The 26,405-nt window shown below is 32.6% G+C and overlaps 3 protein-coding genes across 3 annotated transcripts; 1 reads left to right on the top strand and 2 right to left on the bottom strand.

The window, feature by feature from the left end:
- The first annotated feature begins 5,682 nt into the window (after positions 1–5,682).
- Positions 5,683–8,485, top strand: Pif1 (Pif1 DNA helicase). Its single transcript, XM_085185663.1, has 3 exons — positions 5,683–6,550; positions 6,799–6,962; positions 7,320–8,485. Exons 1-3 carry the CDS (start codon positions 5,797–5,799, stop codon positions 8,313–8,315), a joined length of 1,914 nt encoding a protein of 637 aa, XP_085041789.1. The 5' UTR covers positions 5,683–5,796; the 3' UTR covers positions 8,316–8,485.
- Positions 8,486–8,669: 184 nt separating this feature from the next.
- LOC146539069 (uncharacterized) lies at positions 8,670–10,055 on the bottom strand. Its single transcript, XM_085185664.1, has 3 exons — positions 9,827–10,055; positions 9,556–9,742; positions 8,670–9,138 (listed from the first exon to the last, which is right to left on the bottom strand). Exons 1-3 carry the CDS (start codon positions 9,901–9,903, stop codon positions 8,731–8,733), a joined length of 672 nt encoding a protein of 223 aa, XP_085041790.1. The 5' UTR covers positions 9,904–10,055; the 3' UTR covers positions 8,670–8,730.
- Positions 10,056–12,408: 2,353 nt separating this feature from the next.
- On the bottom strand, positions 12,409–26,254 carry brun (trafficking protein particle complex subunit brun). The gene is made up of 17 exons (XM_085185268.1): positions 25,925–26,254; positions 25,035–25,125; positions 24,464–24,691; positions 23,700–23,998; positions 23,061–23,237; positions 22,165–22,800; positions 21,896–22,060; positions 21,100–21,260; positions 20,494–20,731; positions 16,052–16,545; positions 15,493–15,797; positions 15,046–15,127; positions 14,495–14,619; positions 14,182–14,345; positions 13,711–13,908; positions 13,284–13,491; positions 12,409–12,984 (listed from the first exon to the last, which is right to left on the bottom strand). The coding sequence occupies exons 1-17, from the start codon at positions 26,112–26,114 to the stop codon at positions 12,756–12,758; spliced, it is 3,990 nt and encodes a 1,329-aa protein (XP_085041394.1). The 5' UTR covers positions 26,115–26,254; the 3' UTR covers positions 12,409–12,755.
- Positions 26,255–26,405: the final 151 nt, after the last annotated feature.

Consider the following 26,405-nt stretch of genomic DNA (forward strand, 5'->3'; position numbering starts at 1 on the left):
ATGTAACGCTAGCTCCCCACCTACTCGGAATCATGCCAACTACCTAATTACATGCCAGAGGCAATATAAGCATGGAACTATTTAGATATTACTGTAGAATAGCATAGTAATTATGAAACCTGAAATAGTAGGAGGATATTTATGGTATTTTTAGGGTTTCTGTATATTTTTTGTGGATAAGGACAACTATGAAAGTCTAAGCTTTAAAATCTTAAAAACTATAAAGGATTTTTATTTCCTCCATTGATAAAGTCCTCCGTTCGTAAAAGACGCTTTCTACATTCTCATACATTGGGTATTTGTGAAATATCACTATTCGTCATGTGAAAATATAGATTTAATTAATTATATTGATGCATTGTCTATCTATTAATATAAACGTGTTTAATTTGAATATTTTAATCATTAATTTCAATTATATTCATATGTTGATGTTAAATGGCGGATTTCAACGCCACATTTTGCCTTATTACCAGGGCGAGGAAATGAAAATACTAAATATTTTTTTCTTCGTGTGGGAATCGAACCCACAACTTGTCGTTTACAGTACCCTGCGCCCCATTATATTTATTAAATTAATATTCTCTACTGGAAGCAAAGTTTAATAGCGAAGAATTTGTCGTCCAACAGTGTAGGTAGGTAGGTACCCACACAAGGGAACCATTTGCTAATTCTGGATAATGCCAATGTGACTGTCTGTTTCCTGAATGCATCTCTTTCATGTTCCACGGAGCCACCGACGGAAAACTAAAATGTAATTAGGTAACTACGCTGCGAATGTCTTTGTAGGTGGCCATTTATATATTTATTTATTACCTATTAGATATATTCATTTTTAACCGACTTCTGTAAGAAAAGGAGGTTATCAATTCGTGTGTATTTTTTTTAAAATATGAATATTGATTGAGAAATATATTTATGTATCTACATAGTATTAATTAAAAGTGTTTTAGGTTGTAGATTTCGTAAAGGAAACTATTAGATCATCAAACTTAAATGTAAATTAACAAGCATATTAGCGAAATTCGGCAGAAGTGGGAAGCGGAAGTGTTAATTGAAACTGAGTGTCTTGACTGACACTGACACTGACACTAGACTTGAAAGTTCTCTGCCTACTCTACTATGTGTAGGATAGAGCGTAAACAAAAGAAATATGCTATGTAGGCATCAGAGTGGTGAGTATGGTAACACGAAAGAGGCATTGCGTGGGGAGTGGCGAAACTCAACGCCGTCTTTTGCCTCTACACCAAAGCGAAGAAAGGGAAATATAAATTTTAAGTAAATATTTCTCTTCCTCGAGTGGGGATCGAAACCACAACCAGTCGTTTTACACTCAATCAATTCCCAGCCGATTATAATTTTTTGTTAGTAAAAATTCTGGGGTGGGTAGGTACCTGTTCTGTGGTGGGCACGGACCACCCACCCGTCCCCACCATTCCTACCCCCATGATATTAATATTATAAACTAACATTGATAATCCACTTACCAATGAAGTAATAGGGTATAACATTAATAATTCCTATGTAACCCACTGTATCTACGGAGAAAGGTATCTAGTTATTTCTTATTTCCATTTCATCACCAATGCAAGCAAAGCCGTACGCAAAAGCTAGCTATATATGCATAAAGATCCTTAACATCTGATCATTTGATCGTTTGTATATTTATATCAGAGAAGTAAGTATCGGCTTATTGACCTTATTTCTTTCAACAATTTATAATTTCAAATGATTATGAAAATAAATATATTAGCTTTGGAAGCTACGAGCGTTGATACTTTTAGTAGCAGCATCCGTTCAGATTTCGCATGATAATAAAATATTATTATACTGGCACTGCGTTAGGTACCCGGCGACGTGACGGACCTAAAATATTAATAAGTATGTATATAGTACCTAATATTTAATATATAAATGTCTTTAATAAATACATGTTTACATTAGATTTAATATTCTTTGTTAAGTTTTTCTATATTCAACCATTTCCGTTTCCATTCCGTTTTTTTTGCGTGCCTTGTCTAAGCACTTAAGGATCCATATAATAACGAGTGTCGAATGGATTCGTTTACCGGATTGGCAAATTTAACATTTTTCGAGTGAGATTCAAATTCACAACGGAAACGTGATGACAGAGATGTTGCAACTGCGCCACAATGGTGTCAAACTTTATTATGCTTATTAAATTATATATCTCCTTATTGAAGCTATGTTAATTATTACGAAATGAAATATTTAAAATTTTATTTCTTCGCTCTGGTGTCGAGGCAAAGCGCGGCGTTGAGTTCCGCAGCTCAACACGCAATGTTTCCAGAATTCGGCGGAAAGATCCCCTCTGCCTACCCCGCTGTGAAAAAATACCATCGATCGTGCCGCAATGTACCTAACTGAAATTTCAGCATTCGTGGATTCGATTATTACCCGGAGGATAGTCGCGCCCAGAAAACAAAATGACTCGTCTAGTTTATGTAGGCATACATTGCAAGAAAGAAAAAGTGATTCTTTTTAAATTTATTCAAATCATTAACAATTACGACCTATGCTAAACATAGAATATTAAATAAAAAATATAGTTTATACAAAGGTGTTCAATAGATTTGAACATACCTATATAATGTTGTAATCAGTAGGTATATTTAGAGGTTACCTTTACAAATTTTACTAACTATACATTACTCTAATGTACTGATGATGTCATATGTCATTTGGCATCGAGGTTTTTGAAATTAATTATTTTGAGGTAAGGCTGGGTTAGTGCCTAGCCTTATCTCAAAATAATTGGCTGGCTAAATCTCGTTAAGCTAGTCCCTAGCCTAACGACTCGCGGCTACCCTCGCTTGAACTATATAATTATTAATTCACTAATCGGCATTATTTTCGTTTTCTAACAATAATATCATTTTAAATTCAATATCTACCTATACCTATTAAAAAGCATTCAGATAATTGAATAAAACAGTTTAGTACAACCCACAATTGAATTTGCGTACCCGTTTCTGAGATTAACGTGAACAAACGTACAGACAATGAGACAAAAAAAATGTCTTCCATTCTATAACGTGTTTAAATGCTACGAATATTTTTTTCTTATAGCCATGTACAAACAACGATCCGTTACGATTTTATTATAATATAAGTATAGATATAGATAATTTTCAGGGCTGGCGGCATGACGTAACCCCTTCATGTAGTGGATGCGGATTTCTCAGCAGGCCACCGTTCATATAAAACACTCTTTGTGATGAGATCGAATTTCGTATTACAAGTATTATTAAATGGAACTACTTTGTTAAAAAAATATTAAGTATTTTTTAAAAAGTTTTAGGGAGGTAGGTACTATTCAGAACGACGTTTTTCAATAAAAGCAATGCGTGTGACAGCCTAAAATAAGTTTAATGAAATCAAAACGGTAATTCAAAAATATAATTTATACTCGGATTTTTTATTATAAAAATAGGTACTGTTAATGTTCTGTAAGAATAGACTATAATACACTTAATTAAATTTATTGATCACTGAGGCACAATAGATGAGGGAAGTTGACTGCGAGCGATATTTGTGAGTTCGACTCCCATTTGATGGATTGAGTTGTTTTGATATTGTTATAACAATAATGTTAAATATTTTTTCATATTGATTTTGATAATTGAGTTTTAGCAGTTTTCGGAAGTATCTCATTTAGTAATAAGAGTAAATTTAGTTATTTAATTTTATTTATAATTCGGCTTAGGTAGCACTGTAGCAATTTTGGTCGTAACCGATTTTGGTCGGACAAGTCTTGATATTAGTTCTCTGTCTGCTTATCGTATCGTCAATTTATACATTTTATGCTTATATTAACAATTGTTACAATTAATACATGTAGATTAAAACTAAAATACACATGTTATATTAAATTGCAAATTTAAAAATAAATATTTAAATTAAAGGAAATGAAATTTCATTTAAAGGAAATGAAATATTTATCTAATAAATTTAGTTTATTTCCATTTCTTCGCTCTGCTTTCAAGGCAAAGCGGCGGCGTTAAGTCCCACCATTCAACAAGCAATGCCTCCAAAAAAAATTTGGAGGAAAGTGGGGAACGGAATGTCTTAACACTAGGTTCCCTCTATTCAACCCACGACCACCAGCGTCGATGGTAGTTCCAAATTGAACTATTGAACCAAATTATAATTATAATAATTATATATGCCATCAAAACCGTAAATGCATTTGAAAATACATGGAGTATTTTGTTTACCTCTGACAGTGTGTTTATATTTAGACGCTTTTACGGGCCGCCGATGAGTTATTAGCTGTCCGCTAAATGACAGCTTGTCTCCGGCAATGAAATAAAATTATATTTAATTTCGAAGCTGTAAATTCAATTGAATTATATTTTGTTTCTATTGCATATGCATAGAAAACTTTAATACATATTTATGTAGGTATAACTCTTTTAACAGCAATTTTTCTATATATATATAGAAAGCTTTTCGAAATTTTAATTTGAATTAATATGTTGAATATTGTTTTATTTACAATAAAATTTCACATAAATAATATTTTAAGAATTTCGTACCTACCTTGAAAGGAAAAAGTGTCTGATCTGAATCTGTCAAGACCATTTATCTCGAGATCCCGTTAAAGTATCAATCTGAAATTAATAAGTCAATATGAATTACAATACAAGTGCCAAAAAAAAGTAATTTTATAGGTTCTTCTCGTTGAGGTACAGTTCTGAAGTTGGAATAAAAGCATAGGTTGGCGAGTCGGACACGTACGTCACCGGTTTTTTATATTTGAGTAGTACCGATTTGAAGTCAAACTATAACTTTTCATTGAAATTCTTGCCGTTTAACTCATTTCGCTCGCTCCAATATTTTCATTAGTTAAATAGTATTCAATTTCGTTGTTCTTACGGACAGTTTAATATTAATATAATCTAAGATTGAGGCCGATTGTGGGTTTGGTTCCTATTAATGGGGAAGGGAAAGGGGAATAATGTTTTAAATGTTAATTTAAATTCCTCGCTCAGGTAGAAAGACAAAACGTGGTGTTCAGTTCCAGCGTTAACACTAGGCAGGGGCCTACCCTGCTGTGTGCGGGATACAGCGTGACGCTGATTTATTTATTTTTATATAAATAATTCATGTTGAACTTAAATATATGTATTACTAGAACGTCCAACTTAAATAGTTTTTTTCCCCTTCACGCTGTATTTCGCATGGTTGGCAGAGAGAGCCAGTATTAAGACACTCCCCTCCTAACTTTCCGTCAAATTCTGAAGGCATTGCGTGTTGAGTGACATAACTCAAGTCAGCGTCGCAAAGAAATGAAAATATTCAACATTTCATTTCTTTAAGTTGGATCGATTACAGTCACATGGTTCTGCCACTGCGCCACCTCTTCCCTCATTAAGTAAGTACGCGTGCCCCCGTAATGATGTGCTATCAAGTATATTAGGTACTGGTGCGTTATTATTTAGTACCAGTAGCTCTAAAAAAAACTTAAGTAAAGTAAAAGTAATGTTATTAGTAATTCTGTAACCATAAAGAATTTGTTACACTTGATTTAGAGAAATTTTTAAGTGACAAAATTCATACGTTTTGCCAGTTGCAAGAATCAAAAAATAATAATGAATTTAAGTATCAATAATATGGCAATGTTTTAACTATTAATAATAAAAAAGCTTTCAAAATTAAAAGTCAGCTGTCAAAGTCAAAGGGTCCTTGATCTTACCGTTTATGCGCGCGCGCATCTGATAGTTTTGTATTTTCGTTTAAAAAATTATGAATTAAAGATCAATTCGTTATAAAATGGAATCCGGGGAATCGTTTTTATCATGTGCAGTGACCTTAGAATGGATGACTCCTCAGGGATCTATTACGAGGAAAATTAATTATAAAACGGCTTCTATGCGAATTATTAGAAATGAGTTTCGTGAAATGTTTATGGAAATCACTAGCGAAAAACATGCTCCTATTCGATTAGCATTAAAAAGTATAAATGTTTTCAAGAAATTTATGATTGAGGGCAAAGCAAGTATTAAATTTCAAGAAGCCCATTGTACACTATTCATATCTAACGCACCGCCAACAAATTTAGTATCATTCTTACGAACAATATTTGTAAAAATGACTGGAGACAAAGAAAAATCTGTAGATAAAACTCCATCTAAGCAAACTATGCGAACTAAATTATTAAGTGGTAAAGCACAGGCATTTGAAGATATAAGTCCTGTTACTGTTGCTGATATGACTAGTGCAAAAAGTAAGATAAGTAAATCGTCCACAACAACTCCTTCCCCGCCATCCAAGAAACGAAAATTGGATGATATTAACAAAGGACCAGCACCGAAAAAACTTTATTCACCCTCCCCTTTAACAACTACTAGTTCTCTGAACACTGAGCAACAAAGAGTCTTAGAAGCTTGTCTTAGTGGAAAGAATATATTCTTTACCGGATCTGCAGGGACTGGAAAGAGTTTCTTATTAAAAAGAATAGTAGCTGCTTTACCCCCAGATGTTACTATGCCTACAGCTTCAACTGGTGTTGCAGCATGTCATATAGGTTGGTTGTTTTTAAACTTTATACTATATCCTACATATATCAGGATAGATTACAGGAAACTAATTCATTTTCCTGAGTGGGAATTAAACCCACAATCGTGTTTACAGTTAGACACTGTGCAGCTGCATCCTCTGGTAATAACTTAGCTTAAGACAAAGGTTTGGTATTTTTATCACTTTTTCACAATTATGGTATAAATTTATTTGTAATAGTATAAAAAAAAATAAAATATCCATTTATTATTTTAGGTGGAACTACATTACATGCATTTGCTGGTATTGGTGATGGTAGCGGATCTTTGGAGAAATTATGTGAACGAGCCACAAAATTGCCTTTAGTTGCACAAAAGTGGAGAAAATGCAAACATCTTATTATTGATGAAATATCAATGGTAGATGGATTATTTTTTGAGGTAACAGCCCTGTTTTTATATATTTTTTAGCTTCATGCTGTGAATATTATATGGATAGGCAGAATGAAGTTGTCCAGCATTAAGGCACTCCATTTCCCACTTTCTAATTTTCAAGATATTGTGTGTTAATTAGTGGAAATCAATATCAAGCTTTGTTTGTTTTTGTTACCAGATTGAGGAAATGAAAATAATTCATGTTTACATTTAGAGCCTTATCACTGCTGCAAAATAACTTTCAGTAATCCTTTATAAATTGTGTCCTGATATCTAGAGGCTGGATATAAGATAAGATAAGAGAAATCCTAACTTTCAAATGCCCTACTCAGCGGAAAAAATAAATTATTGTTCTTTTTCCAGAAAGTAGAAGCTGTTGCAAGGCATGTACGTAAAAATGATAAACCATTTGGAGGCATTCAGCTTATTCTTTGCGGTGATTTCCTACAACTCCCGCCTGTAGTTGATAAGGGAAAGTCAGGGAAAAGATTTTGTTTCCAATCTACTTGTTGGGAAAAATGCATTGAACTTTGCTTTGAACTAAAGGAAGTCCATAGACAAACAGATCAGGAGTTTATTACAATTCTTAACAACATTAGAATAGGCAGAGTGACTAAAGAAATAAGTGAACGCTTACTAGCAACAGCTCGACAAAAGATTGAAAGTGATGGCATTTTGGCCACCCGTCTTTGTTCACATACAAACGACTCTAAAATGATAAACAACTCAAAGCTAAATGATTTAAATGGCGAAGAGAAATTGTTTTCCGCTCAAGACAGTGAAAATGCAACCAATGTCCTAGATATGCAAACTGTTGCACCATCAAAACTACTTCTTAAATTAGGAGCACAAGTGATGTTACTTAAGAATATAAATGTCAATGCAGGTTTAGTGAATGGAGCTAGAGGAGTAGTTGTCAGATTTGAAGAAGGGTTCCCAGTTGTTAGATTTAAAAACAAAAAAGAATACACGGCTAGGACTGAGCGTTGGTATGTTAAAAACTCCAACGGATCATTACTATGTCGACGGCAAGTACCTTTGAATTTGGCTTGGGCATTTTCCATACACAAATCACAGGGCTTGACCTTAGATTGTGTAGAAATGTCACTTTCTAAAATATTTGAAGCTGGCCAAGCGTATGTTGCACTTAGTAGAGCACAGAGTTTAGACACTTTAAGAGTTTTAGATTTTGATTCTAGACATGTTTGGGCAAATCCGGATGTGTTAGAATTTTACCAAAGGTTTAGACGACGTTTACAACAAATGGAGATAATACCTTTGGGAAGACCATTATCAGACAAAACAAATAAAAGAAGTAAACTGCGTGAAATCTTTGAAAAACAATTGAAAAGAAAATAGTATAATTACAAGACTGAGTACAAGATCAAGCACAATTAATATTAAAAGTACAGTATAATAAGTGTAAACAATTATTATTATTATTTTAACAATTATTTGACTGATTTATTTATACATAATGATGTAATCGGGTTAAATTTAATATATGAATAAAGTTACTTAAAACTGGTTTTGCATTATTTTTTATTGTAAACTTATTATTAAATTTTCATTATTAAAGTATCATAGTTAAACTTGGTGTTAAAAATTATTAAATTTAAATTTTAATTTAATAATTTTTAACAGACAGTTTGAAAATTGTCTATTCTAAAATGTCATGATACAAAATTTAGGAATATGAGTGCAAACTCCTCCTCACTCTTTTTCACAATATTATATTTTGTTGATCCCTTGAACATTTAAGGATGTAAGACTATTAGCGTGATTCTACAGCAGTCAGAATTTCAATTTGTTCCTCTAAAGTTGCAAGTTTTTCCTGAAGACATTTTACAATATATTTATAAGTCTCCACATTCTGATCCATATCTTGTTTTGAAGACTTAGTTTGATCCACATTTTTTTTCAAAATTTCAACATGTTTTTTATTGTGAATAACATTGTCAAGCAGTCTGGAGTTTAGATGTTCTTGTTTTTTTATTATAAGCCATAATTGCGCTTCTCTTGTTGCATCCACTTTACATTTTAAATCATCAGTGATCATAGTTTCCAAATTTGCCGGCTCCTTTGCTCTTTTAATACTATTGTTTATATCAGATATCAGTTCTGACTGAGTTAGTCTATTTAGATGTCTCTCAATTTTGGATTTGTTAGGTGGGTTGTCAAACTGAAAATAATCAACAATAATTTTCGTTTAAGTCTTCAAAAATTCTAAAATTACAAAAATAAAGACTGAAGAACTTAAAAGAACATAAAATTAGGGAGTACAAAATTTGATGTACCTCCATAACTTAATTGGCTAGATCTTAGAGAGTATCAAAGAGTCTCCTCCTCCTCTCTTTAAGTAATTACATTTAAATGTTTATAAGTTTAATACTTGTTAATATAGAATAAGATTTTAAAAAATATTAAAACATTTAAGAAATAGTATTTATTCTTAGTAATAAGTTTTGGGTAGCAGAAATTTGTAAAAATTGTAAAGAGTAGAATTATTTAGAATAAGAATTTTGTATTGCTCAATTGGCTAGGCCCCTTGAACAGTATCCAAACTTCCCCGGATTTGAGTTCTTACAAAAATACTTACTTTTTGACTTTTACTAGTACTTGGAAATAGAGTAGGTATTGCATTATCTTTGAGTTTTCTTTGAGAATTAAAATATTTATGTTCAAAATGCTTGGAGCATATCCGACTTCTGGACCAGTCAAGTAGGGCACATCTATTTCTTAAAGCGAGAAGCCATCTGTTCCTCATTACATTAGAAGATGGACACCTGCCAAACGTTCCAAAAAATATATAATTTAAATTTAAATACAAACTGCTATAGATAAATGAATCTGCTATTTAGTAAACTTACGAATGAAAAGAAACCCCTATAGGGCTATTGTATATTGATACTTTACATCCTAATATAGCACAATGTGTGGCAGACATAGTTTTAGAGTATAGGAAAATATGTATATAATAAAAACAGAGTTAAAATAAAATTTCGGTAGTCAGCAAAAAGGAATACTGAATAAGAATATGTACTTGTGTCTTGTACACAAAACAAACAATCAAACGATTATTTTAATTTCTCTTGACAGTTGACACTCCAATGTAGACTTGTACAGATTATATTATAATTATGTTTAACGACTGCAGCTTATAATAGATTGTCTATAGATCTACAAATTATAAAATTATAAATGAACTATTGCTTAATAAAATACTGTGTACATGATAATTGAAAATAATTGAACAATTTAATTATAAAACAATATTCAGTTACACTTGATAATTTACGAGGTGTGTTCAAAAAGTAAGGTGACTTTTCAAATTTGGCGGGCAACGTACTTTCGATTATCGATTTTTTTATTTTGTTACTAGTGGACGCGCGCAGCTTCGCTTGCTTATTGTTTAGGGGTGAATTCTAATAAACTTTGAAACACGTGTTCAATAAAATATTTTTAAGAGTCTCAATTTCAAATTTTATAAAAATCAGTGGCGATTTAAAGATTTTTCTAAATAAAATTTTAACCCCTTATTTACACCCCTAGGGGATGAATTAAAATAAACCACGAAACTTATGTTCAATGAAATATTTTTAAGAGTCTAAATTTCAAATTTTATAAAAATCGGTGGCGATTTAAAGATTTTTCCATACAAACTTTCAACCCCTTATTTGCACCCTTAGGGGGTGAATTCTAGAAAACCATGAAACACATGTTCAATTAAATATTTTTAAGAGTCTAAATTAAAATTTTTATAATAATCGGTGGCGTTTAAAAGATTTTTCCATTTCCATACAAACTTTCAACCCCTTATTGGCACCCTTAGGGGAAGAATTCTAGAAAACCATGAAACATGTGTTCAATTAAATACTTTTAAGAGTCTGAATTTCAAATTTTATAAAAATTGGTGCCGATTTAAAAAAAAATCTATACAAACTTTCAACCCCTTATTTGCACCCTTAGAGGGAGAATTCTGGAAAACGATGAAACATGTGTTCAATTAAATACTTTTAAAAATCTAAATTTCAAATTTCATAAAAATCGGTGCCGATTTAATTTTTTTTCCCATACAAACTTTGAACCCCTATTTCACCCCTTTAGGGTAAAAATTTTTCAAAATTCCTTCTTAGTGGATGTCCAGATTACGAAAGTAAACATCTGTCCAAATTTCACGTTCCTACGCACAGCGGTTACGGCTGTGCGTGCGTCTTACCTCAGTCAGTGAGGACAAGTCCTTTTATATATATAGATGTTGGTACACTCTTCCCGAACATCTGTACCAAGTTTCAAGTGTATAGCATTTTTTGTTTGGTTGGGAGAGGCGTAAAGGTTATAAGTGTTTTGCGTGCTCGGCGATTTCTTGCTATCGAAAAATATGGATCAAAGGATTTGCATCAAATTTTGTGTAAAAAATAAAATAAAGTGCTCCGAAACACTTAAAATGTTGACAGTGGCATATGGTGAAACTGTTCTGAGTAAAAAAAATGTTTACAAGTGGTACAAACTCTTCCAAGATGGCCGGGAAGATGCCAATGACGAGCCTCGCTCTGGACGCCCAAGCACGTCAACAACTGATGAAAACGTTCAAGCAGTGAAGAAAATTGTTCTGGAAAATCGTCGAATCACTATCAGAGAAGTTGCTGAGGATGTTGGTATATCGCTTGGCTCGTGCCATGAAATTTTGAAGAGAGAGAGAGAGAGAGAAAATGATTGAAGAGATAAAGACTGCATCGCTGGAAGAGCTCAAGGCTATACCGAAAAGTGCTTATGAGAAGTGCTTTGACGATTGGAAAAACCGTTGGCATAAGTGTATTGTATCTGAGGGGGATTACTTTGAAGGGGACAACATAAATATTGATAAATAAATAAATATTTTTTCTTAAAAATACAAAGTCACCTTACTTTTTGAACACACCTCGTATATATTCATATAATTTATAATGTAAAATAAGTATGTTTGAGGAATTAATGTTTTATAAAAAAATTTTTAAAGTTTGTATTATCACACAAAAGTTAACACATAAAAGTAAATCAAATTAAAAATTATATTATGTTCATTATATCCATCCAAAATTATATTATATCCATAACATAACTGATTTATTTCAACCAAGAGCAATAAAAATATACTGACAAATAAAAAAAAATATTTGTTGTATTAATTTAATGTAAATTAAATCTATAATTAACAAATGATATAAATTAATATTTTGCTGAAATTAACATTGAAAAACTAAATTTCTTGCAATAGCAGTAGAATCGTTGCATAATGATTTATTAAAAAAAAATAATAGGTTCTTTTTTCTTTATAAAATATAAAATGGAAGTATTTAGTTTGTTTCTGATAGGAATTTGATCGGTTAAAATGTACTATGTATTTAGTTACCTATAGACATTAAGATTTTTTTACTTATTTTAATATTTTGTTTAATAAAAAGGCCATAAATAACTAAATAAATATATATTATGTATCATATATTCAGTTTCAGTACTTAACATAAAATACATTGTGTATATAATTTTACAAGTATTTATTTATTCTATTGTACTTCATTTGAAAATAAATACATATAATAATTACAAAAATGAAATACTATCCGATTGACGCCGTTGTGTTGCAACGAAACGACATCTTACTGTAAACACTTGAGAGAATAAATTATTTATATTTTTGTCTCTCGCTCTGGGATACAAAAGGCGGCAATGACTTAAGCCAACCGATGGATGCATGGGAAATGAAGTGTCTTAACACTAGGTTCCAATTGTCTACCACGATAAATAGGGAAATACTTTTTAGTCAGAAACACTAATAGCAACAGGTGGTATGAATCGCCAAATATGACTGACTTCTCCTGCACAAGATTGTACCGGTTGGCTTGTATCTTTTAAAATAGGTATATCGTCTAATATTGGTTCTGTTGTAGAACATTGTATGTCAATTTTGTATTCACCAGGCGTTAAGAATACAACTGTACACTCGTGGTACGCCTTAGCCGATTCAAGTAATGTCGATAAAACCACTCTAAAAGAGAAAAAAGGTAATATTACAAACACATTATATGAAAATTTAAATTAATTCATGCAAATATAACACAAAAAAAGAAAACTAGTTGAAATAAGTAAAGGATAAATGAAGCTTTTGTTGTGAAGTGTCACTCGGAAGAATTAATGCTTGTATTATTCCACTATAATAACAGATCAAGCGGTATTGAGATCCACACTTAAGGCACAATACCTCTAAAAGTGGTAATAAAGTAAAGGAGACAGAGTGTCTGACCACTATTCTAGTGGACTGGTTGCTCGCAATAGCAAATAACTTACTTATTATTCCCAGCAGTGGCAACTCTGTTATCGAGCTTATAATTCAAAACTCCATTGTTATAATCTTGATAGAATTGCACAGATAAACACAGTTTATGTAATGGCCGTGTCAAATGGTTCCATACAGCTACTCCAAGTGAGAGACATTCACCTGCTGTACAATTGTATTCTTCTTGTGGCTTTATATGTTGCTTATTAACACTAACCTCTGAAAGCGTTTAAAAAATATATTATTACCACGAAGGGGGAGGCTAAAGCGTTTCGCCGACACAACACGCGTCACACGAATCTTGAAATTTGGGCTGTTCTTAGGGAACAAAGTATCTTGACATGAGGTTCCCTCTGCCCCTCTGTCCTTCTTTGGGATACAGAGCAAAGTTTAAAGAAAACTACATACTTAAGTCATTTTATTTAATTTTACACTTACCCCAGTTCAAAGGCGACATTCTAACAATATCCATCATAGTTTGAGACAATGTGATTCCTTTTACAGAGGCTTTACCAGTGATATTAGACTGCATTAAATGCCATTTAAGATCTACATTCTTAGTTAAATGTTCTGAACACATGAGTTCCAAGCTGTTTGTTGAATTTCCTGTACTTATTGATTTTGGTTCACCTGCATCTAAACAAAAACAAACATTTAATCATATTCAATGGTTTATTTTTCGTTTCTTGAAATACATGTTTTTAACATTCTTGTAAGTTCGCTTTACGCAAAAGTGATTTGGACGCTTTGCTATAATAAATTGAAATAAAAAAAGAAATCATTATCTTATAGTTTAACACTAGGTCTGGTCATACAATATAGTTCTGGTGTGAACAATTGATTATTAAAAGAGAAATATATATTACTTGACAAACATATAAGGGAAATAAAATATTATTAAAACAATACCTTCATCAGTCTTATTAGTGTTAAACGGACATCTGTCTAAAGGGACGGGCACTCTGCAGGACTCCTTGCCCTCTATTAGAATATGTTTGCTAGGAGTGTAGTGGAAATCCATTTCTTCATTTGTAAGATTTGTTATATCTAATACTAGGTAGAGTTGACTTGGACTGAAATGTTAGAAAGTAATAAAATATCTTTTTTTTTAGCTTTACAGTGCATTTCACATATTTTAGGGTGGGCTAAGTTCCTTCTGCCTACCCATACACATGCAGGATACAGCGTGAAAGTAAAACAAAGAAATTAAACACTTCCTTACATTTCCGCAGGTAAAACATCCCAATGAGTAATAGAAACACTTGGTAGCAGTTCCAGATTCAATTGTAGTGTTGATTGGCGGCAATGTATCTCCTTGCCTGCTCCACCCGAATAACGTATTAAAATCTGTAAGGAAATCAATATTTTTATTATCTTTTGACAACTTAGAAAAAAAATACATTGATATATTATAGTTTCTAATAGTTTTGGGCAGGCCGACATCTTTTATTAAAGTTTTTCTACTATAAATGAACTCATAAAAAGCAGCTACATATGCACTTTCCCTTATAATAGGATGGAAAATTAGTATTAAACTCAATGCCTCTAGTAGGGTAATGATAAGATTTGTTCCCGGAGTGGGCATCGAACCCATGACAATTGCAGTCAACACTGGTTTGTCGCACTTCACAAAAACTATTAATTAAAAAAAAAATAATAATTGAAACACCTAAGATATTAATTTTTAGTTAGACATTTTTATATTATTCTGTTGTAATAGTTTAGCTTAAAACCTGTATTAGTAAGTAAAATTAAGTGAAATTTTCTAGTCACCTGCGTTTCAATTTGTCGTCCTCGCGACGGCGGCATTATGGATAATGGTGCTGACCAGCTGGTTGTTTGCGAATTAGAAGATCTTAAATGAAAATATTATTTATAAATGAGAATAATATAATTTATTATTTTAAAGTGTGATTCAGTTCCAGGAAATTAAGGAATTTTCTGTAGGTAAATAAATTGTTGAAGTTTTCGGCACAAATAATATGTGAAGACGAAATAGTTATACAATTTTATACCTACAGCGAAAACCATTTTGTATTTTGTATTATGTTTTTTCTGTAAATCACATAGACGTCTTTTTTGCGTAAAACCCTTATAAATTAAAACAAAACAAACACTTACTTCCCTATTCACGGATAGTCGTGAGGTTTCGTAGTTAGTTTCCTTGTCAGTTATATCTGTGCCCAAATACTAAACAAATAAAAATATCATAATACCCACCTAAAACTCCCCGAAGTGCGATTAACAACAAGCCCACTGCTTAACGAATTCTGCGGATTCGAACTCTGAGTCGGCAACGACGTTTGAGCATTCGGTACAGGAGACCCAACTCTTGACGGATAATTAGAGGTCAAACTATTAGGAAATAGGTTTTCGCCCACTCCTCCCAAATCAAGAAAATCAGCTTCCCCGTACAATTTCATAATAATTGTTGCTATTTCATTTGGATTGATTGGTAATTGCGATTGTATGTTTTCGTTTGACCATTGAAACACCTTTGTTTGCAGAGAACTGTCCATGTTTGACTGCAAATTATGTAATTTTTATATTGAATTGTTACACCTATTACATATAAGAGTGTTTCACGTTATTAATTTTGTTGTTACTCTAAAATATTTATACATTTTATTCTTTAATTTGGCACTGAAAAGCTTTAGCGATGAAAAATATATATCAGATTATTATTTTCTTGCTTTTACAAAAAAAGGAATTATAGTTTGATCTTTTACACAAATATTAACAATTCGATATAATATATTTATTAAAAAATATAAATTACCTGAATAGATAAATCAAGATACTCTATTGGCACATTGCTTGTGTTTGTAATTTTTATAGTGCACTCAGTACTTTCTCCATTATACAAAGAAATATTAGTTATGTTTCCAGAAATTTCTGGATTCAAAAGGTTTATGTTGCCAGATAAAGATAAAGTTGTTTCAATTGTAATAGTCGGTAAACTAGCTATCACTTCAATAGTGTATGAAGCAGGGAATTTATTAGGAGTTGGCATATTTTTAAGTCTACAATTCGATTTAACTCCTAAAGTATGCGTGGAATAGCCCAAAATTTGCAATTCCCCTATTTCCTTAGGCGTGCCATGTAAATTTACTGTGGTAGGAGAATCTGGTGGAAGTATTATTGTTTCTGGAATGGACTCAAACACCACTCCCGATGTTAAAAGTCTCATGTTTGATACTTTTAATTCGAACGGCAAAGGGTTCGTTAGTTTCATTTGAACTTCGCATATGTCGTCCTCCACCCATAAGTATTCTGTAAATATAAATAGTTTAAAAATATTAAGTTAAAGTATAATTTGTTAAGCGGAAAATAATTACAGATATAAGCTAAACTCTACTCTGCACACAATAAGTACATATAATGACAAATTTCATTTAATTGACACTAACAAAATAGTTAGTAAAACTTTATTTTTGACTCAAAGTAAATATTATTTTGGTCATAGGTTTAAGAGACAGATAGCTTCTGTGCTATCCTATTATTTTGACTTATCAGCCAAGAACTTGGCTACTACTTCAACTGCTTCTATTGAGCAGACTGACATTCCCATTTATTCTGACATTATGTCTAATAATTTACACTCTGTTGACATTTCTCAACATTTAAATTAATTTCTCAGACAACAGAGGTAGCAACCTCTAGCTCTAATTTATTATTAAATATCCATTTGATCCAGCCAGCTTTACAATTAAATTACAATAATCACGCACATTGCACATCATCACAATATCCGTGCAAAAATAATAATAAAAATGTTAATTCTATTAGATTAGTTCATCAGAACATCTGTTGCTTGAAGGGGGGCAAGCAGCTAGAGCTGGAATTATTCATGAACTCGGAGGAAATTAGTGTTTTGTGTATTACTGAACATTGGTTAAAGGTGAACCAGCTCATGTTTAATTTCAGAAACCACCGGGTAGGAAGCTCATTCTGCAGAATCAACACAATACACGGGGGGTCGCTTATAATATTAAACAAGAACCTTAAGTTCAAGGAACGGAAAGATATTGTGTCCCTTTCTGTAGAATGTTCTATCGAATTAGCGTGTGTTCAATTAGAGCAATTCATTGTTATATGTGTATACAGACCTCCCTCCGCCAATTTAAAATTATTTTTAGAAGTAATGGATGAGGCCTTAAGCAAACTTACCAAGTCGGGTAAGCCTTTGTTAGTGTGTGGGGACTTTAATGTTAATATTTTGGAAAGTTTTAGTCCCACCATTAATTTATTAAGTCTTTTTAAGTCACACAATTTACTTAATTTATTTATGGAGCCAACCAGAATAACTCCTACGACTAGTACTTGTATAGATAACATATTTACTGACATTATTCCATGCTACAAAAGCATTATTAATAAATTGGATTCTGACCACTCTGGTCAGCTAGTAGAATTCTATAGTAAGAAAAAACAGGTGGCTAAGAAAAGAATTGCTGTTGTACCTGTCACAGCTAGTCGTTTGGAACATATGAGAGTTAGTTTACTAACTAATTTACTAGTTTTAGATATAACTTTACCTCCCAATTCTTTGTACAATTCTTTTTTTTACTCTTTTATTAATAAATTTCATTCAATATTTACTCCCAAAGAGATTACAATTACTGATAGTCCTATCTTTGGAGACTGGGCCACAGCAGGTATTTATAAGAGTAGGGAGACACTGTATATGTTATATTATGAAAAACAGTTTAATAGTGGTGAAGAGTTTAAAGAGTACTTAAAATCTTACTCTAAAATTTTCAAAAGAGTTTGCAAAATTGCTAAATCTTTATTTATTAAAACAAAAATCAGAAATAGTAATAATAAAATTGAAGCCACTTGGAAGGTTGTTAATGCCGAGACTGGGAGAACTAGGGTGAAAGATTCTAATTTTAAACTTAGTATTGACGGTCACATTGTTGATTCCGATTTGGAAGTGGCCATTGCATTTGAAAAGTTTTTCTCTACTTTCCCAGTCAGTCTAACAAACGATTTAGGTTCTTCCACCACTATTGCAGAATCGTTAATTAAAGACAATGTTCCCGAATTTTATAATGGTTTCGTTTTCCGTCATGTAAATTATTCAGACATTAGTGTAGCTTTCAAATCAATTAGTATGAAAAAGACAGCCGACTTGTGGGGTGTCTCAGTTAATATCATAAATTCTTTAATTGATATTTTGATTCCTGATTTAGTTACAATTTAGTTACAATAGATGTATTGATTGTGGAGTGTTTCCTGATTTGATGAAATATAGTAAAATAACTCCATTGTTTAAATCAGGTAGTACGCAAGACCCCACAAAATCAGACCGATTTCAGTACTACCTACGTTTAGTAAAATTTTTGAAAAGCTGATACTCAGTCAGCTTCTTACTTATTTTAATAAAAATAAATTACTGCACACAGGTCAATTTGGTTTCACTCGTGGAAGGTCAACATCTGATGCTGGGGTCAAATTATTAGAGAGTGTATTCGCGGCTTGGGAGGAGTCACGTGATGCCTTTGGGGTGTTTTGTGACTTATCCAAAGCATTTGATTGTGTGCAGCATAAAACTCTTATCAGGAAGCTACACCACTATGGTATAAGAGGCATTGCTTTGGATCTTCTCACTTCTTATTTAAGTGATAGGATTCAAAAGGTAAATGTCAACGGGAAACTATCACACGGGTCACCTGTAGCATTGGGGGTGCCACAAGGCTCTATTCTGGGTCCGTTTTTGTTCCTTTTGTACATTAATGACTTACCTCACCTTATGAGAGATATCTGTGAAATGGTGTTGTTTGCAGATGATACATCTTTAGTTTTTAAGGTTAATAGACAGCAATTGGAAATTGACGATGTAAACAATGCTCTTTCTAGGATATTGCACTGGTTTAGTGCCAATAACTTGCTTTTAAATAGTAGTAAAACTAAATGTATCAGGTTCTTTACTAAGAATGTTCAACAAGTAGAAACCAGGGTTTTGATGAACAATAAGGAACTTAAAGTAGTTAATGAAACTGTTTTCTTAGGTATAACATTAGATGCTAAGTTACAATGGGGTCCGCATATAGAAACTTTATCTGGTAGACTTAGTTCGGCAGCGTATGCTGTCCGCAAGATTCGTCAACTGACCGATGTTGACACCGCGCGTTTAGTATACTTCAGCTATTTTCATAGCATTATGTCTTACGGCCTATTACTTTGGGGTAGTGCCGCTGACATAGATACCATTTTTGTGCTCCAAAAACGGGCTGTCCGAGCAGTCTATAAAATGGGTCCACGGGAGTCACTAAGGAATAAATTTAAAGACTTTAACATACTCACACTACACTCTCAATATATTTACGACAACTTAGTATATGTGCATAAGAATATTAATAAATTTAATAAAAACAGTGACCTCCATCAATATAATTTAAGAAATAAAAATAAGCTTGCTGTGCCCTTCTCTAGGCTCCATAAAGTGTCTCACTCATTCGTAGGTCAAAGTATACACTTTTATAACAAACTTCCAAACGACGTGGTTAATTTATCACTGAACAAATTTAAAAAAGTGGTAAAGCACAGGCTCTGCCAAAAAGCTTATTACTCTGTTAAAGATTATGTTCGCGATAAAGATGTTTGGAAATGAGTTGCTCTATTTCTAAGTTAAAATTGTTAATTGTGATTTATAACAAATGTTGGCATTTAAAAAGAGTGGCCATGAGTTTCTTTGCCTGTATCTTCTCATGAGCTCAACCATTTCAACGGGCTTTTTTCAAGTCAAAATTGCACATTTTTTTTGGTTATTTTGTTTTCCATTTTTTTTTTTTATCTTTTATGACATGTCCAAGTGAATGTTAAGCATTTTTATGGAATAAAGATATTTTGACTTTGACTTTGACTTTGTTAATTCACATGCAAATGATAAATTGTTGATAATATTGCATTTAGTTGCGAAAAAATGAAAATTAGAATTTGTTTTTCTTCTCTTTCAGAGTCACGCTGCATCCTGCATATAGCAGGATAGATAGAGGTAACCTAATGTTAAAACACTCTGTTGCCCACTTTCCGCCGAATTTTCAAGGCATTGCATGAACACTGCGCTTTGCCTTAGTATCAGAGCGAAGAATGAAAATATTAATTAAATAATAATTCATTCCCTCGAGTGGGAATCGAACTCACAACCGTGCCCATGCGCCACTAAGGCCTACATAAAATATAATAAATACAAAAGGCCAATAATTTAGCTCTCACCCATTTTGCCTTCATCCTTCTTACTCTTTCTTTCCAAGCTACCAAAGTGTATAGGCGTGAATATGAAGGGTCCCGAGTTCGATTTCGACTTGATCAAATGTGGTGTTCGTGCATGTGGTAAAGGACGAGTCGTGAAATGGGAACAACTTGGCACGTGTGTTAGGTTAGCTGGTGGTATAACTTCTCCTGTTTCTAGTACGAGAGGTACCGGACCTCCTTCGCATTCGGCGGAGAGTGCCTGCAAATTTTGTACAGAAGTAGTTTTGTGAGGAAATGTTGAATTATTTTCTTTTTTATTATAATTTAACGAATAACCATGAAGTTTGTTTGTCCTTTCTTTTTATTGACCTTTTTATTAACATAATAATTATAATATGATATAATTTTAGAAAATATAAAAGTTTAACATAGCAGGATTTGGAACCGTCCCTCTATGAAACTGTGCAAGATCTTTGCGATATTTTTTCATATAATATAATTTATGCTTTTTATAATTTATTAATATTGTAAGTTAATCAATTTACTTTGAAATTTAATTTATAAATATGCTTGTAAATTTTATAATTTTCTATTTAATGGCAAGGAGTTATTGGAGCACATAACCACCTGTAACTGTATAGCCATATCCCTATGCTCCTGCCCGGTGAGATGTGGCCACATGGTCTGCAGCAGGAAGGTCTTGTGACGAGTGGCGAGCGCGGGGTGACCCATGCGCCGGGACGCCACCACCAGCTCCTGAAGGAGCTGGATCTGGAGTGCTGGCCAACCTGGTGGTAATCGATTATATGTCGCGGAAACCCTTATTGTGGTTATAAAATTATATTGTCGATATACTTATTTCAATTGATTTTACTGACAATGATGTCATTGTAACGTAGTTACCTTGAATTCTACTATTTTATGCCCTTATTATAAGTTTCTTTAACTAAGAAACATTTAATTATGTTTTTAAGTATTATGTTGAATGTAGAAACAAAATAAGAGTGGATAAAATACTAAACTAAATTAAATTAATAGTTTTGTATTGTAATTAATAGTTTGTATACTATACTAAATTAAATTAATAGTTTTGTATTTGCCACGTTCACCTGGAGTCACAAGTCCCAGGTGCTGTTCCAAGCTTCACATAATTTAAAGAGTAACATAACATTACTTATTTCAACCACACAATCTACTGATATTTGTCCATTACAACTATCCAACAATTGGTTTACTTTTAAAATCTTTCAGTTATTTATGCTTTCAATTATTATTTGGTTTATTTATTTATTTTAAATTTATTTAATACAACAATATTAAAAATAATTAATTAGAAGCCCATTCATCTTTCCTATGCTTATCAGGGTTATAGGCCCTTTGTGAATTTTGTCTGAATATCATTATTAAGTTTAAAAAAACACACCAACTTGATGCTGTATCACATAATTAGGATCAAGACTCAGTTTGTGGCCAGGGAAGCTGTGCAGCATGAGGTAGTAGCACCTCTGCCAGTCCGGGTTAGGATTGTTGGCACTCACTTGCCTGGTGGCAGCCAGGCGTTGGCAGAACGCGGCTTTGCGTAGGAACCCTTAAATGGAGAAGATATTATTCGTTTTAAATAATTGGGAAAAAACCCACAACAAAAGTAGTCAAAGTATAACAATTATATATATAACAAACGGGCTCACTTACCAATTTCTTTATACAATTCCGCCAATGTATCAAATCTTTGAATTTTCTCTTGTTCACTAAGAGTTAAATTAATAAATATGACATTTTGGAGGAAACTCGATGCGTGCAAACTGTTATTCTGTTCGACCGCAATTCTAGCCGCCTTGAAACACGCCTCCGTTTCAATTATACCGGCATTTTGGTATTTACTGTAATGTATTATCGCTTTGCGATACTTTTCGGCGATTTCTTCACCATTTAGAAGATACTGGTTGTTTATTTGAGACGGAGGCTGTCTTGGTATAGATGGAAGATCGGGACTTAGATAAGATTTCTGACTTTGATAGTCTATATCACTAGATGAAGCTATTGATACGGAATCAGCGTTATCAGTTTCAGATTGTTTAGAAGAAGACTCTACGCTTTCAGACGAGGAAGGCGTTAGTTCACTGGGAGGGTTCACTGGACTGGAAGTCTTGGAAGATCTTAGCGGAGATGAGTGTAATTTGAACTTTTTGAAAGGATCTGTGCTTGGTTGGTAAAGGGAAAGGGGCTTGGATTTGATTGGTGAACTCTCTTGGAGGCTCGCGTTGCGTTGTAGTGGCGTGGAGCTTCGTAGGTTAGGATATTGAAGAATGGCTGATGTTGTACAGTGGCCTGAAAATTATATATAAAAAATCTTAGTTTAAAGTTTTATTACTATTTGTTCAAGAAGGTGTATCAATGTAAACAAAATATGTTCGAGAAAATTACAAGAGAATAATTGTTTTATTAAATTTGTTTTTTTTTATTTCTATATATATTGTTTTTTAAAAATAATAATGTTATTAAAACACAAAAGTAATTCAGATTAGTAAATAAATAATTGTGCTATTCAAGCGTGTGTGTGTTAACTAAACCATATAAATATATATTACCTTCCTTAGCAGCAGCAAGCCAAAGCCAATCATTAACGGATTTTAGGATTTCCGCTGACGAATGGTATAAGTTTAATGCTTCAACTACAAGTCCCGCCTGTAGAGTTAAATCAGCCAAGTTTTTTGTTACACGTCCCATACAACGTTTTTTATTATTACGTGATTCCATGTCGAGTCCTAAAAACATGATGAATATATAAAAGACCCTACTGTTAAGACACTCTGTTCCCCACTTTCTTGACTTGACTTTCAAGTTTTCGAGACATTGCGTGTCGAGTGGCGGAATTCAACGCAGAGCCTTAGTGCCAGAGCCAAGAAATGAAAATAGTAATAAATAATAAATCATTCCCCCGACTGGGGATCGAACCCACAACCGTTGCATTATAGTCACGTCAGTCACCATTTGTGCCCCCGCGCCTCGGCGGATAGGCAATAATTATCCGCCGGCGGAAAAATGTTAGTAATATCGAATTCCGTATCATCACTCAGACTTTAACTTGCCAATTTATATTTTGTTTGTTATTACCTTTAATACTGAAAATAATATTTTTATATGAGTATTATAATTGCTGTATTAATATTATCAAACTATTCTACACAAATGCGGTTGTAATTGTTTACCACAAATATACCACTTACCTACAAAATCTCGTTTCTCAAATGGAGCTAAAAGTAAAGACACTTTTTCCAATTTCTCCCTAGATCTCTCTAACCTTTTAGATTCTACGACCCAAAACAGAGAATTAATGAGATCAGCCACATGCTGTTCTAGATCTGGTACGGAATCATTTTCTCCGTAAAATAAGGCATGTGTTTTGAAATTAGATGGCGTCGTAAAGTTTTCTTCTTGCAATGGATAAGAGGTATTAGACGATGACGATCTGGGAAAGCTTTCAGATGATGATAAACTATCTGCTTGGTCACTTGGTAGAGATATTCTGTTGAAAACGAATATAACGTGTCATTGGACAAGTCATTTCCATATTCACTAGTTCATTCAACAATATAACAGTCACAAGTCACGCTTCCCGTGCTGATTTTCCCTTATTTTTAACGAAACTAAATATTAAATTAATAACTAATTGATAGTACAGAAGGATTTACAGAAAAGAAGGCTTTTTTTTAGCTCTCACAGTATCCCAAAGAGGAGAGTAGGCAGGAGAAATCTAGTGTTAAGTCATTTCGTGCCCATTAAAACACTTATGTCGCGTTTACAGTCTATCCTTGTGCCCATGCGCAACAGATGATCTCAAAGTTTCGTATAAATGATTTCACAAACTTAAATTTGCCTAATGTTATAAGTTGTACTTCCTGTTAACCCATAATCATCTTATTCATATCATACTAGTCGCATTTGACCGATTTTTTTGTCATTTATGTTAAAGCCGAATATATGTTCTTACCTATCAGTTAAACTAGTTCTTTCTTTTGGTTTTTCCTCTTCATAGACACTATAAGTTTCAGGTTCTTGTTCTGGTTTCTTCAAATTACTACCAGGGCCAAACATAAAGGCTCGGGAATCATATAATGTATTTGAATATTTTACCTTCAATGATTCATGAACTCTACAAACTTCATTTAGTTCCACTTGATTGGTAAACTTGCTTAGAGTTATAAGTCCTAATAATCTCCTGGAATAAAATACATTATAATGATTAATATTCCCAACAAAGATATAGTTTTTTGTTATTTATTTAGATTACTCTTTATTTGGTATAAATGATTAGCAGAGGGAATCCAGTGTTAAGTTAAGACACTTCCTTTGGTACTTGGACGTTGCATGTTGGGTGGTGAAACCAAATGCTCTGTCTGCCTAAAAGTAGCAATGAAATGAATATGCTTTATTTTCACGAATCGGATTTAAACCTATAAATAACTGTCGTGTTTGTATTTAGCTATTCTCTTACTTCATAACAACAGCCCCAAAATACCAATAATTTATCAATATACTATACAATTATATTTTAATTTTACCTGTGTGTTTGAAAGTCACCCCAGTCATTGTTTTCTACGGGATAATCTCGAACATATCTCACCCAAATATCTCTAACTTGGCCAGTAGAATCTTTAAAAATAGAAGTTATTATTTTTTTATAAAAGCACATAAGCCCAAAAAAAATGATGTTATTACAAGACTTAAATAATGACAAATACTGTGACTAGATCACATAGACTAAATTGAAGGTGGATTATGCTAAAGATGGGAGGAAAATATTTACTGAAGCAACAAGAAAAATGACAAAAGATTATGGCTACATAGCTGATGGCAGATTTAAAAAGGTGGAAAAGCTACATTTTATTTTAAATATAAAAAAAAGTGTGTGCGTGTGTGCACACATATGAAGTGAAATGTTTTCATAATTTATAAGTTATATGATAAAAATATTATATATTTGGCCAAGTGAGTTTTACAGAAAAAATAAATTATTTAACATTAAATTATAGCTATTTCATTATTATACAAATGAATGATAGATTTCTTTTTTATGTTGATAAAGATGTTTTACATCAAAGACTATTTTTTAAGCCAAAACTAAATAAATTTTATTGTACATATATAATTGAAACCTGATTATTCATTTTATCATTACAACCAATTGGATAAAAAACTTGCAGCATTATTAAATAATGAGAAACAACATCTTAGTATTTCATACATTTATTTGGCAGAACAAAGTGATAACTTTGGAATGCTGAGGAGTTCTTTTATAGATATATTAATATAATAATATTTTTACTTATTCACATATCTGAATACTGCCAACCAACAATTAATCTAGTTAATGAGGTTTCTATTGTAGTATATTATCTAAAGAGGGTCAACTATAATGCTATACATTGACATTCCAATGTGATTGACATACCAGTAACTTTAATATTGTTGATTCGTTGTATACGTTCCCAGAGTTTATTAAAATTCTTTAGAACGCCCCCAATACCCTTTACCAACACTAATAAACAGGCATGGTGCTGGGCGTGCTGCGCATAGTCTGGGTGCGACATCACAGACTCTCCTGGCGCGTGAGACAATATATAGCTCACTGATGAGCGCATTGATATCTTATTTAAAGATGTTTAGTTGATATGATCACTTAATATTGTAATTGCCATTTGATGTCCTTACAAACACGATTAGAATAATGAAAACATATAATTAAAAACTTCACACTATAGGGGTGAGTTCCTAAACACTATCTAAATTAAAAAAGATCAATATGCAAACGAAAACTAAATCCCATTTGATTTGTTATGAGCTGTGGCTGTGTGACGTATATAAATATACGAAGCAGCTGACAAGTAACTTGTGACAGTGACAGTGAAGGCATATGTGGGATTTTTTTTAAA

The sequence above is a fragment of the Heliconius melpomene genome, chromosome 5 (assembly GCF_056956725.1).
Source record: "Heliconius melpomene rosina isolate 202511_hmr_F chromosome 5, ASM5695672v1, whole genome shotgun sequence".
Classification (NCBI taxonomy): domain Eukaryota; kingdom Metazoa; phylum Arthropoda; class Insecta; order Lepidoptera; family Nymphalidae; genus Heliconius; species Heliconius melpomene.